This window comes from Armigeres subalbatus, unplaced genomic scaffold (genome assembly GCF_024139115.2).
Source record: "Armigeres subalbatus isolate Guangzhou_Male unplaced genomic scaffold, GZ_Asu_2 Contig1706, whole genome shotgun sequence".
Taxonomy (NCBI): Eukaryota; Metazoa; Arthropoda; class Insecta; order Diptera; family Culicidae; genus Armigeres; species Armigeres subalbatus.
Genome location: NW_026942513.1, coordinates 7,551 through 22,030, shown reverse-complemented (window position 1 = coordinate 22,030; position 14,480 = coordinate 7,551). Strand labels below are relative to the sequence as shown.

The 14,480-nt window shown below is 38.2% G+C and overlaps 1 protein-coding gene and 2 long non-coding RNA genes across 3 annotated transcripts; 1 reads left to right on the top strand and 2 right to left on the bottom strand.

The window, feature by feature from the left end:
* Nucleotides 1-3,657: 3,657 nt before the first annotated feature.
* On the bottom strand, nucleotides 3,658-5,528 carry LOC134203230 (protein gustavus-like). Its single transcript, XM_062678112.1, has 2 exons — nucleotides 5,508-5,528; nucleotides 3,658-4,735 (listed from the first exon to the last, which is right to left on the bottom strand). Exons 1-2 carry the CDS (start codon nucleotides 5,526-5,528, stop codon nucleotides 3,845-3,847), a joined length of 912 nt encoding a protein of 303 aa, XP_062534096.1. The 3' UTR covers nucleotides 3,658-3,844.
* Nucleotides 5,529-7,246: 1,718 nt separating this feature from the next.
* LOC134203234 (uncharacterized) lies at nucleotides 7,247-8,091 on the bottom strand. The gene is made up of 3 exons (XR_009977539.1): nucleotides 7,766-8,091; nucleotides 7,598-7,698; nucleotides 7,247-7,535 (listed from the first exon to the last, which is right to left on the bottom strand). It is a non-coding gene; the product is annotated as an uncharacterized LOC134203234 (long non-coding RNA).
* Nucleotides 8,092-10,938: 2,847 nt separating this feature from the next.
* LOC134203235 (uncharacterized) lies at nucleotides 10,939-12,438 on the top strand. The gene is made up of 3 exons (XR_009977540.1): nucleotides 10,939-11,058; nucleotides 12,132-12,242; nucleotides 12,299-12,438. It is a non-coding gene; the product is annotated as an uncharacterized LOC134203235 (long non-coding RNA).
* Nucleotides 12,439-14,480: the final 2,042 nt, after the last annotated feature.

Here is a 14,480-nt window from a genome sequence, read left to right as displayed (position 1 = left end):
TCAGCTTGCATATCCTTGCGTTGATTGGTTGCCACACAATCACACGATGGCGCATCTTACCCAGCACTATGAAGTCGGTTCCCAGCTCGTTGGTGGTGCCACAGCTTTGGTAGAAGGTGCCCGCTTTGCCCGCTTTTCCACACTTTCTGTCCTGTCCAGCAAATCTCCTGCAGCGCCACAACGTCGAAGTTGCGGGGATGTAATTCATCGTAGATCATCCTGTCGCAACCTGCGAAACCTAGCGACTTGCAGTTCCATGTTCCAAGCTTCCAATCGTGATCCTTTATTCGTCGCCTAGGTCTTTGTCGATTATATCGAGTCGCATTATCTCTTATATTGTTCGTAATTATTGGTTTCCCAGCGGGTTATTGGGCCTGCGCAAACCTCCTGTCTCGTCGGAGGGCCGTCGTGTCAGGGCTGTTTAGCGTCCCACCCAACACCAGGACTTGGGCTTGTGCGCTTTGAGCGGCATACGGTCACTTTGGTGGGGCCTACTTGCGGATACACGCAGCTTTTTATAGGAATTTAACAGGACCCACTGTCAAACCCAACCACATCCTAGGCAAGCCCCACATCTCGCAGATGGCCTGGGGAGGGATCGTCAAGCCCTTAGAATCCACCATTGAACCAACTTACAAATTAAGCAACCAACCACCCAATTATTCACCCATTCTAGCAAGCTACCAATCAACTAATCGGCCAATCAAGCAACCTACCAATCCACAAGCCTATCAACCAACCAATGAAGCAACAAACTAATCAAACAACATACCAATCAAGCAACTAACATTTAACCAAGCTACCAATCAAACAATAAACCAACCAATCAATCAAGCAATCCAATCAACCTTTCAAGCAACCAACAAAAAAACCATTCAAGCAAGCTACCCATAAAGTAAAATGGGCAACCATCCTATTAAACAACCATCCTATCAAGCAACAATCAACCAAATCAATCAAACAACCAACCAACCATTCAAGCAAGCTACCAATCAACCAATAAATCAAGCAACCAATAAATAATAATAATAAAGATCTAAAAAAAAGCAACCAATTAACCAATCAAGCAACTAACCAACCAATAAACCAATTAGGCAACTAACCTATCAAGCAACTAACCAATCAATCAAACAATCATTCAAGCCCACTTCCAATCAATCAAGCAACCAATTAAGCATCCAATTAATCAATAGAGTCACAAACCAATCAATCAACCAATCAAGAAATCAAACATTTAAGCAAGATACCAATAAACTAACCAACCAATAAACCAATTAGGGAACCAACCTATCAAGCAACTAACCAATCAAGTATTCAACCATTCAAGCAAGGAACCAGCCAATAATTCAACCATTCAAGTAAGCTACCAACCATCCAACCAATCAATCAAGTAACCAATTATCCAATCAAGCAACTAATCAACCAAACAACAAACGAATCAAGTAACCAACTAAAAAATCATTCTAATCCACATCCAATCAAAGCAACCATTAACCAATTTACCAATCAAGCAACTAACCAATCATCCAACCAACCATTCAAGCAAGCTACTAATCAACTTATCAACCAAGCAAGTAATTTACCATTGAACCAACTAACAAATCAACTAATCAATCAACCAACCAACTAATCAATCAATTATTCAAGCAATCAAAAAAACAACTAATCAACTAACCAGCCGACCAACCAATCAAGCAACCAATCAACCATTTAGGCAAACTATCAATTAACTAACCAACCAATAAACCAATTAGGCATTCAGCGAGCTACCAATCAACCATTCATTCAACCAACTAACAAATCAAGCAACCAACCACCCAATTATTCATCCATTCAAGCAAGCTACCAATCAACTAATCGAAGATTAAAAAAACACTTTAATATAGATTTAAAAAAAAATCAACTAGTCGGCCAATCAAGCAACCTACCAATCCACAAGCCTATCAACCAACCAATGAAGCAACAAACTAATCAAACAACCTACCAATCAAGCAACTAACCATCCAACCATGCTACCAATCAAACAAACCAATCAAGCAACCAACAAAAAAACCATTCAAGCAACCAACAAAACAATTAATGAACCATTCAAGCAAGCTACCAATAAACTGAATTAGGCAGCCATCCTATTGAACAACCATCCTATCAAGCAACCAATCCTTCAACCATTGAAGCAAGCTATCAATTAACCAATGCGATTCGTACGTAAACAAGAATATGGAATGTGACCAGATGAAACAAATACTCTCAGAATACATTCCTATGGACTTGTTTTGCAAAATCATGAAGTTTGATATGTCGCAAGACAGGTTTCGGAATTGATAAAAAAGCGGCCACTTCCCCAGGGAAACAACTTTCCAGGGCGCCCCGGAATATGACCAGATGGACCAAATACCCTCAGAACAAATTCCTTTTGACTTGTTTTGCAAAATCATAAAGTTTGATACGTCGCAAGCCAGATTTCAATATTGATCAAAAAGTGGTCACTTCCCCCAGGGAACCAGCATTCCGGAATGTGACCAGAATGACCAAATAGTCTCAGAACAAATTCCCATGGACTTGATTTACAAAATCATGAAGTTTGATACGTCGCAAGCCAGGTTTCAGTAATGATCAAAAAGTGGCCACTCCCCCCAGGGAAGTAGCATTCCAGGGTGTTCCGGAATGTGACCATATGAACCAAATTCCCTCGGAACACATTCCTATGGACTACAAAATCTAGCAGTGTGATACGTCGCAAGACAGGTTCCGGAATTGAACAAAAAGTGACTACTTCCTTCAGGAAACCAGCATTCCAGAGCGCCCCGTAATGTGAACAGAATGACCAAATACCCAAATACAAAATCATAAAGTTTGATACGTCGCAAGCCAGGTTTTAGTATTGATCATAAAGTGGTCACTTCCCCCCGGGAATCGACATTCCATGGCGTTCCGGAATGTGACCATATGAACTAAATTCCCTCAGAACACATTTCTATGGACCAATTTTGCAAAATCATGAAGTTTGATACGTCGCAAGACAGGTTTTGGAATTGATCAACAAGTGCCCACTTTCCCAGGTTTCGGAATTAGCCTGCTCTTCTTTCCCCCGTCCTCCCCTATATAGTAGAAATACAAAAAGAATCCTGTAGGAGTTCCATCTAGGTTTTTTTATGGGATTCGGGCAAGAATTCTGGCATTCTCAAAAACATAATTTTTCTTCGGATACTTAAAAGTTCCATATGCAATGCTTTCACGTAAGAACTCCAGTCAAAAGCCCTTAAACATTTTCTATTAAGATTTCTATTTCAATTTTTGCGGTTGTAGAACATGACACAAACAGTGTCTATCCACTTGAAATGTTCGACCAGGCTACTTGTAGGGACGGTGTGCCGGATTCCTCCAGTTTAATTGGACTGGTAATAAGCCATTTTATAGAAAACTCAAATGACAGGAGACCTAACACTAATATTTACATTTTACAAGGAACATTTGCGAAAATGGAATGAAATGATGATGATGATGACGAAATGATGATCGTTTGCATGCAAATTTACCAAAACAAAGACCGAGCCCTCCACTCAAAATTTCGATCAGCTGTTCGAATCTGTCTCATAAAATGGCTTTATAAGCCCCACGGGTGTGGGGAATAAAGTGAGTCTGAAAAATGCATTCGCATTTGTTGGTTACATTGATGGATAAAGTGGAACGTATTTCTTATTTCATGATAAAAATAAACAACGGGTATGGTGATAGGTTCATAGGTTGGGCTCATTAAACTGCTAAGACAGCATCGAGCTGTTATGGGCCTTGGTTGAAGAGCGATGTAGGCTTTGGTTGGTGAGGCGGTGGTGAGCCTTCGAAATTAAGAAGAGCAATGACACTGGCACCACCACTTCGAACCGTTCAAACTAGGGCAGCGGTGGTCGGACTCGGAGGGCACCAGTGGCTTAAAGTTGTCATCTTGGCGAACAATCTCTAGGCGGTCTATCATGTCGAACTCGTCCATGTCTAACGCTACTAGGAATTTGTCCTGCACTAGGAAGGTCTCGTCTGGCTGAAGTATCGCTGGGTACGTGACGCCGGGGCAGGTTTTCGAATTGTGGTACAGCATATTGCGCCCCAAGTCCCAGCCCCAACTCTGGTCGTTCGAACCGACCAGACTTTGATAACCTACGGAGTGGAGTGGTGCCTCGGATGTGGAAACACCGATCACAGCATGCGTACCTCGCTGCCGCGTCGACCAGAACACTTCCCACACGTGCAGTCCCTTGGTGAAGCCCACCTTGCCCCGTATGCAGTCTGTGCTCTGTGCCACCGGGTGCCGGTGGAATGTCATCTTGTCGTCCTCCTTCACAAACACATTGAGCGAGCGGTCCTCCGAGTTCCAGGAGTATTTGATCGGCGTTTCGCGAGCGGCCGGTGGCATATCGAGCAGGAGATCAAGTCGGGCCGGACGCTGGAAGTGCGCCGCCAGTTCGTGTGGGATCTTCGGGATAAAGGGCGATGGTTGGTCACGGCTGCTGACCGTTTTGACACCTCCACTGATCTTTTGGCCCATGTTCATGCCAGGATGAGCCCCGCTATTAGTACGACTGCTGCGGGTGCTTCGGATGGCAACCTTGTACGAAACTCGAATGCGTTCAAACTCATGGGGATCGATGCGGTTCAGGACCACGCGGGGCAGTAACGTTGAGGTGGATGGCGATATACTCTGTGGACGGCGGCGATCGCTTGACCTTAGCACCGGACCCGGCTACTTTTGTATCTGCAAGGAGAACAAAACGGAAATGCTGTTAGTGATTTTTGTTAGCGTGGAAGTAATAAATAATAACAAAAAACTTTGTAGGAATTTTAGCGATCTAATTTAAATATTGCCATCCTATCGCAGATCGTCAGACAAATTAACACAGGTTGATATTGGGTCCCAATTAGGAGTCAGTAAGCGTAGCCCTTGTTTACGGAAATTGAATTAAGTTTTAGCTTTGAAGCCATATAGAATTAACATTGAACAGCCTGGCGCAAATCAGGCAGATTAAGAAAGGTTGATATACTTGCTTGAGATGGCCGTATGGATTGCAGTTTTTACTTTAAACAACAAAAACAATTGGACAGCTTTGGACAGAAAACGTAAATAAAACGTGACGTGAGGAATCTGTCAAAACTCACAGCAAACACTTTCAAATAAATTTACCATAATTTGAGTAAAATACACTAGCGCCTCTGGCGGTGCTGGTCTCGTCAGCTCATCTGGGTTGCATGAATTTTAAATCGGTTCTTCGGGACTCCGATGTCCCGGTTATTAGTTCCTGCTCGAACCCTCAACCTCCTACTCTCTAGATAGGCGTGATAACCCCTACACAACACCACTTAAGGTCACGTTTGCGAAAAAGCCATCAGAATCCGAGTACCAACCTCCACCGCGGTTAGCTCTCCTTTTTGCAAATTGAATATCTTTCGGATGCTTAATTTGTCCAATCTTCACATGTGCTTTACTGTTGTATATCCACATAGTCAAGCGAGCATACATTGTTTATTAGCGAGAACATCACACTCTATGCCCCAAACAACGGGCTGGGCGGATAATCAATTTTTAATTATATGGAGCGTAAGAAAATGGTTGACCCCCCTCCCCCCCTAAAGTGCTTACGTAATTAGTGTATGACCATATAGGGCACTGCACGGGCTACTTTGTCTCTTTCGCGCTGCAAAGAAATTTGAAAACAACAAGGCCAGTAAATGTCAAAATGTATGAAGAACGAAAAAGAAACAGATTTTTACGTGCAGTGCCCTATAGAGGGGGGGGGTCTGTAGAGTAGTTTTCTACACATCTGACTCTAAATCAGATGGTCATGGGTTCGATCCCCACCCCGTCCACATCCTTTAGTTATAAAAAGGGACAAAGTCTATATGACTATAAACGAATACGAAAGTCTGGGGACATTAATATGAACAAGTAATAACTGTAAGTCTCCTGACACAAAAACAGAAAAGTCGATAAAGAAGAGAGCAAATAATTGTGAACTCCACAGGAGTATAAATAGAAATAAGATGGACATATCAAGGGCCTCATACGCCTGTCACTGGCGAACAAAGCTCGTGTACTCTGCATCGAAGCTTAGAACCGGTGTTAGGGCGCAATCGTTAATGTGAACATCTTTATATTCGGTTAGTTACTGCAAATAAATTCTTTTTCGAGTTCCTATAATCAAGCAGGTATCTCAAGCATACCACATCGTTATATTGCTGCATGATTGAGTATTTAATTTTGATAAAATATCGAAAACAAAAGTGTGCATAAAAATTGCCTCGCCATAACAAAAAGGTGGTAGAGAATTAACACTGTTGTTTACAGTTTAGAACCAAATCCAGATGTCGCACATGTTGGGGTAGGGATTCAGTGCTCCACCTTCTCCCCCTGGGACATATGGCCTGCGATGCCAGTCCAGGTAGGTGGGTGTGTGCACAAAAGAAAGCACCACCCAAACAGAAAGAAGAAGAAGAAGAAGAGTGCCCTATAGAGTGTGAATCAATCACACTCTGCTGTGCCCAGGGGGAGCCGTGTAAAAAAATCCCATACAAAATGTTTGCAAAGTTTCTCCATTTTGCATGATTCGTCGAGAAATCATAAAACTTTTTTACACGGATTCTTAAATATTGAATTGAAAACTTTTTTTTACACGGAACGCATCCCCTGTGTAAAAAAGAATCGGGTGTATGCTCCCATTAACTATTGCGCCCTAACACCGGTTCTAAGCTTCGATGCAGAGTACACGAACTTTGCTCGCCAATGACAGTCGTACGGAGCCCTTGGCTGTGCCAAATAAGGCTTGCTTGGCTAAAGCATTTCTCGCTTAATTCAATACCAAATTTTCAAAACGACTTATCTGCTTTTGTAAACAAAGATTCAAACGTCGATTTGTCGAATCTGAGAACACTCCCACGCAAACCAACACCATCAACACATAGATGAAGACTACACTGATAGCAACGGCATAGTAACGTTCACCATATTGAGGGTAAAATTAAAAACATTTTACCACTTAATTTGTGCAGAACGCAGCTCGTATTTACTTCAACTGTGCTTGTGGTTAATTTTACTATGCATTATCAAGATATGAGAGGTAATAGATTAGACTATGTTATTGTCAATTCTACTACGTGCTGGTGATGTTGCACATAGTAAATTTAACTGTGAATATGTTACGCGGTTTACTATTGATGAAACAGGTATAAGTGAAAAAAACAACAAATTTTAAGTCCGATTTGTATTGAATTATTATTTTTCAACGTCATCGTAAGGATATCTTTTCATAAAATTCGTTTTCCGGATAATGCACACGACTGGGGAAACGAAACTGCTGGATTTCGTTTTAAATTTACGCTACGGCAAAAAAACAAACTCGTTGTGCTCCGGGGCAATGAGGTCCTTTGGATTTCTTAAGCGGCAGCAGCGGCATTCGTTCGGAAGGTTTTGATCCGATTACGGGCGGGGAAAAGTTTGGCGAGCGTTTTTGTGTGGATGGCTGGGAAAGTGGTAAACGCAAAACATTTTCCTGCAATAATATAATAATTATCAAATCTTCACTGTTTCTTTATATTTATCAAATAAACTTACCTTTACATCATATGCGGCAGAAGAGTTTCAGTGTTCCAGATTAAATAATCTCATATAAGGAAGCTCGCCGATGTTGCAATAAAAACAGTTCCCAAAGTATCCTGTAGATATCGTTAGAATTTGAGGCTTATTATCTCTGTGTTTTCAACCGTTTAACTATTAACTCACCAGTAAGATTTATTCATTGGTTCCATTAACAATGTCCGAAACCCGATGATCTTTCGACATTTTCTATATCGGAGCAGCAAATGACTCGTGGCAACGGTGAAAACTCTACCCGTGACTTTGTCAAAATTGCTAAACGGCAGGATAGAATTTATTTTTTCGTAAAAACGCTGCGCAGTTAAAGTTACTATGCGCAATAGTACAAATAGTAAACAATACATAGTTATGATAACTATACTGTGGTTGTTTTGAAAGATATCATAGTTAGAGATACTGATTCGATGCATAGTAATGATAAACATGTATGCGTTGATGATTTTACGACACAATTATTATCAGTGTAGAGATGTCGCAAATTAATCGATTATTTCGATTAATCGATTAATCGTTGTGATAATCGATTAATTTTGAATCGATTTTTACCCAACGACTAATCGATTCAATAATCGAGAAGAATCAACAGTAATCGATTAGTTACTAATCGATTAATCGGGATTTTACGACATCATAAGGATGTCGCAAATTATGCGATTACTTCGATTAATCGATTCATCGTTGTGATAATCGATTAATTTTTAATCGATTACTACCCAACGATTAATCGATTCAATAATCGATAAGAATCGAGAGTAATCGATTAGTTACTAATCGATTAATCGAGATTTTACGACATCTCTAATGAAGACTTCGGCTACCGTTTGACGGTATTAGTTTGCGTGGGAGTGCTCTCAGATTCGACAAATCTACGTTTGAATCTTTGTTTACAAAAGCAGATAAGTCGTTTTGAAAATTTAGTATTGAATTGTTTCCAACGAAAGTTTTGAGGGTTATAACAGAGCTTGTGACAAGCGCGGTGTCATTATCATCTAGAGACATAGGCCGTTTTCATAATTGAAAAGCAATATGAAAAAAATAGTGCCCGGGACATCCTGGCTACGATCTGGCGATGAGCCAAACAATAGGATGTCAGTAGCTTGGTTATAACTGATACTAATTGGCGAATAAAGTTTGCATGTGTGAAAAACTTTTTTCATTTTTTTAGATGGGCCGCCCTCTTATTCGGTTCTATTTGATGCCCTGATGATCTGGACAAAATTTCAGCCAAATCGCTCAACGATTGGGTGGTGCTAAACTCGTTGGAAGTTTATATGGAAAAATGTATGCAGAAACATCCAAGAACAGATTTGCAGTTGGACGGCACAATTTACGATCAAGAAGCATGATACTCACTCAGTTCTTGTAGAATTTAATACAGAATGTTATGCTGAAAACCGCGAGAAGATTAGAGTTTATTAGACAAAGATATTAGTATTTTACTGGAGTGTTGTAGGGGTGAATTTATTTCTTTTCAAAGGTAAAGAAAAGGAAATTTGCTCAAAAACCACTTCAGAGAAATGCTAATAACTTAGCCAAGCAAACTCTAATCTTCTCGCGGTTTTCTGCATAAAATTTTGTATTAAATTCTACAAGATCTGAATGAGTATCATAGTTCTTCATCGTAAGTTGTGACGTCCAACTGCAATTCACTGTTTTTGGATGTTTCTGCGTACATTTTTGCATATAAACTTCCAACGAGTTTAGCACCGCCCAAACGTTGACCGATTTGGCTGAAATTTTGTCCAGAGCATCATGGCATCAAATAGAGCCGAATAAGAGGGCGGCCCATAAAAAAAAATGAAAAAAGTTTTTCCCATACTAATTTGAGCCACCCACATTTGTGCGTTTAATATTATCCCTTCAAGACGATTACAGTCTTCAAGTTAGTGGGAGATCTAGAGCTTCTAGTTGAAGATGAGTAAATGGAGTTCAAATCGCGAGACTCAAATTGGATATGTCTCGGGAACTTTTTCAAATCGGCGTATGTAACATTTTGATCAAGCTGAGAAAATGAGCTTGAAAGTTTTCAGATTTCATTTTTATTCCTATTTAGAAACTAATCATTTTTATTGCAATTGAATACACCTCAACGATACATTATGAAAAGGTTCATCTTCACTGACCCTGAAATCTGCACTGCGTGTGAACATTTAAGTTATTTTGATAAAAATATATGTTACAACGTTCTGCAACAGATAAATCACATACGTCGTTTTGATACGTCAGCATGGCCGAGGTCATGCTACTTTCGTCGAAATATTACGCTGCTCCGTACGCTGCATTGTTGATACGTCGAAATGTTGCGTCAAGTTGAAACGTTTCACGCACATGCGACAAAAAATTGCAACACTTACAACACGACGTAACAACATTTGCTGCAGAAAAACAACGTAAAATGTTTTTTTTTAACGAAAATCAGAATATTCAAACAACATGCTTAATTTTGAAATCAGTGATGAAAAAGTACAAGCAGACGCACGTTTCAAACTATTTGGTTGTTCGAAAAAACTTTTTAAAGTACATTTTCTGCTAAGCGGTGTATGTGCAATATTTTCAACAATGATGTTACACCGTTTTGCAAAAAATTGATTTACATTTTTAAAAACACATTTTCATGTAGCTTTGAAGATATACACATTTTTAGATGAATTTGATGTCATATGCTGTTGAAAACGGGTTTGTTTACAATTTGCGACATACGCCGTTTTGAAAAAGTACCCGAGATGTTATTATCACATGTTCTAATGTTCTTGAGAATTCCCGGATAAAAATTTACAGTAAATTGTATGACATAACCCATTGAAATACAATAGATTGTGTGGTAAACAATACAAACTATTGTATGCTTATTGTAAAATGTTCACGGTTGTAAAAGATCTTTATTGTACGTACGTTAAAATAACAATATATTTAAATGTTTCCGATATATTCTATTATATTTTTGTTGTTCGCTTATATTTAGTATTGCTCATCCAAAAACTAAACAAATTTTAAAAGTATTCGGTTTGGATGATCTGGAAATCCGTCTAATGTTATTGAATTAATATAATTTTGGAATATTTCATGGATTTATTATATTGATGAAATAACAATTGAAAACAATAAAATTACAATAGCTTTGTTTGTTAAATAAATAAAAATGTTATACCGATTCTCAAGTATATATTTTCATATTGCAGGTCTTGTTGCAGGTCTAGAAATGTTATGCAATACAAATTTGATTTGAAAAAATGAAAGGGAACAAAAACTTTTGCTTATCATTTTACTCGAGAATGGCTGGATTCATTTGAGCGTGTACAGTTTTGTTTATAATTAGTGAAGAGATGAAAATAATGAAACTGTATGGTGTAGAAAGTGTCTTTTTCATTACAGTTTCTGCTGCTGGGCAAGCGGTAGATCACTATGGCTTCTGTACCGTGGTAAGCATCTGAAGTGTTGAAGCGCGTTAGAGCATTATTACTAGGCGCGAGTATTTTGTTCACCCTCACTGTACTGCAATTTTAGATGAGTCACTCTTTTTCGCATCGGTCACTATTTTCGGTATTTTCGGTTATCATTTTTATGGCTGCATTCCGTATCGGTGACGTTCGACGTTTGATAGTTCATCAAATAGTAGCGCTGTTATTTGGTCAATTTGGTCACCTGTCAGCTGCGCTACTGTTTTAGCAGCGCGTTTAGTAGCGACCGGTAACGTGTCAAGTAATTATACTGCGCTGACAAACGGTTTATACTCACCACCGGTAATCGTAATCTTATATTATCAATTTCCCACCTTATCGGCCGCGACGATTTGAAATCGTCGCAAAGCAAATCGTCGCCGAAATCGACGCCAGCAAAAATGGCCATAGGATCTGTCAGATCAACTGTGAACAAAATTGTTTGATTTCAATAATCACATTATTTCCCGAAATTTAGTATTGCGCATAAGCCCCAAAATTTTATTCCCACCTTTGGGTTTCCGCGCCTAGCACCCAGCGCCAGACTCGGCGACAAGGTGATTGTTGTCAAGTTGGTATTCCTGGTTTTTGACAACTGATGTCGATTGGTTGTGTGAGTGCACCGGTGTCAAAAAATAGAGCTTTTAGCAGAAAATTTAATTGTCAAATGCACATTTTGACAGTAATATAGATGTATGAGTGAATAAAATGTGTAAATGCTCTATCGCGGAAGCAGTCGCTGAAGACAAGTGTCAATGATTTCAGTGACGAAACGAAAAGTTTCAATGCAAAAAGCAATACTATTTTTCATGCATATTTTCATAATTTGACTTTGAACTACCACAGATTGAAAATAATGATATTGGCGACGATTTTAAAGGTGCTTAAAAAGTGATCGGCGCGTTTTGTTACCAGCGAAACTGACAATATGTACTACAAAAGTTCAATGTACATAATGAACGCAGTGGTTCATCCCGGACAAAAAATAAATGAAAATTTTATCATCATAATACCTGATGACATGCCTGGTAACATGTATCCTTGTTCCTTTACAGAAATGAAGCTTATGATAAATAAAATACTGCTGCTTGCTGGTCACTGATTCAAGATCGTTCAGTGGCTACCATTGGCCAATCTCACCAACGGGATCATAAGAAATGATGCAGGTATTTTTTTATTTTCTTCTCGACGTATTTTTTCTAATAATTTACATTTTTCACAGGTTTATATCTATATGTATTGTCTATTCGGAACAAAGTTAGTACGCTTTTTAAACCGATGTTGGATTTTTCTCCAGATACAGGCAACCCACTTAACTTTGGAAATAGTGCGCTAGATTCGTCTAAAGATATGCTAAACAACCGAAGGAAAATAAAATAATTTGTAAAACAATTAATTGTATTGTATTTTTATTGTAATATTGGAGTATAATGTATTATAAATCCTGTTGTATTTCTATTGTAAAACAATAGAAACAGTAATTGAAAACATTTAAAACACAATGTTTTCTATTGTTTTGTCGCTCGAAATCATCCCATTGAAGTACCGTAAAATCAATTGTTTTGCTCCGAATTTTGTATGGAAATTTTTCGATTTTTTTATTGTAAAGATACATAACAACCCCCCTTTTTAATTGTAAAAGTCCCATTTACCATTCATTTTATCGTGGAAAACCATTATTTCTCATGTGATTTTATTGTCAAAATTCCATTATATTCAATGGTAAAAATTATGTTTTACATGGTGTTGTAACAATAAAACTTATGATATTTTAATGATATTTTTTATCCGGGTTCCCTGGAGTTTAGGTTTCTTTTGCGCTCGATAATGGTGGCCTCGTGAGTTCCTTTCTGACGTTCGATATTTACTTCTTTTAATCAATGTAGGCTTTGATTCATTGGGAATATTGGCACTCATGAAGGTTCAAACAAATAAACGAACGTCAAATATCTATTTCCTCTCAAAGTTTATATGTTGCACAGACCCATTTAGCTAATATTTAAATTCTATTTTCTAGGATTGAAAGAGCTGACCGCCCTAACGGATTCCCGAATATAAGAGATCTTTCACAACTGAAATTGACACTCATGATTTGTTCGGTTTTTCAATTTTCTTAAAAACTGTTATAATTTGTTGTATTTATTGCCCGGGCAAGTTCATCGAGTTACATGGAGCAACAAATCTCCCCACCAGTGTTGTGCTGAATCATTGTCAGACGATAATTATTGCAATTTTCATGTGAAAACTTCTCACGTGAAAACAGTAGGCGAGTTGTCGACGGCGACAACTTCTCAGATTATGTACTCAAACGATAATAAACACAGAATTTTCATTCAAACATTAATCTTTACTATGATCAGCTAATTGTCAACAGTCCCGTTATATCTTCTATTTGGCGTTATGGTTTCATGGTAGTAAGGAAAAAGTGTTCAAAATGTAACGGTAAGTGCTTCAAATCAAGATACGATTTTCAAACGATTCTTGATCGCTGGCGAGTTTTTATCACTTGATAATTTAAAAGTAAGATCGCTGGTGAGTTTGATCATCCTTGATTTTTTGAAAATTTGATTTTTCCCAACCCTGTTCCCCACAACACTCCTCAAGAACAAAATTCTGTCACATTAAAAATCAACAAATTGTTATATTAAAATGGACAGTTCTGTTTTGCATCAAGTCCTACTTATTCAACATGCAGGAAAATATTTAACTAATACCTGTATAAGAATCGAAGAATTCCACACACGCTAAACTTTCCAAAAGAATTCTTAAAGCTGTAATAGTCAGCCGAATCCAAGGTTCGATTGGAAATAGTGTGTGGTAAACCTATGTTAAATATAAGTAACTACTCCTTTCGAGAATGTTGCCTTATGAATTTAGAAAATAATAGTTAATCATTTTCATCTGCAGATAAATATTACACTAATTCATCTTAGCTTCTTTATTCCATAATACTACTTGCGTGAACTAAACAAACCACTATGTTAAGGATTTACTATTTTCTTATCATTAGTTGCATGTTTATTATACCAAAACTCTTGTAAATATAGAAAAATCAATTATTTACACATTACACATTAAATTTACGTTCAGTTTGCGATTTTCTGCAAATTGACAAATGGGAAGAAGATATATTCGAAATAGGTACCTATCCAGGTTTTTATGCAAGCTATAAATCTACGGTGTTGCTTCAAATTTGACATAAGCTGTGTACAGATTTTATGGTTTGATCCTTGGGTCAATCTTGGTAGCCGTGAATTTGTGCTAAAAATTCATCTGTCACTTGACACATGTTTTTGAATTTGTTTGAAATCCTGAAAACTGCTGATGCAATTGGTACCTACTAATAATTATTCAAAAATTTCAGATATATTGGTTTATTTGAAAAATCAAGGTGTATGCTTTCA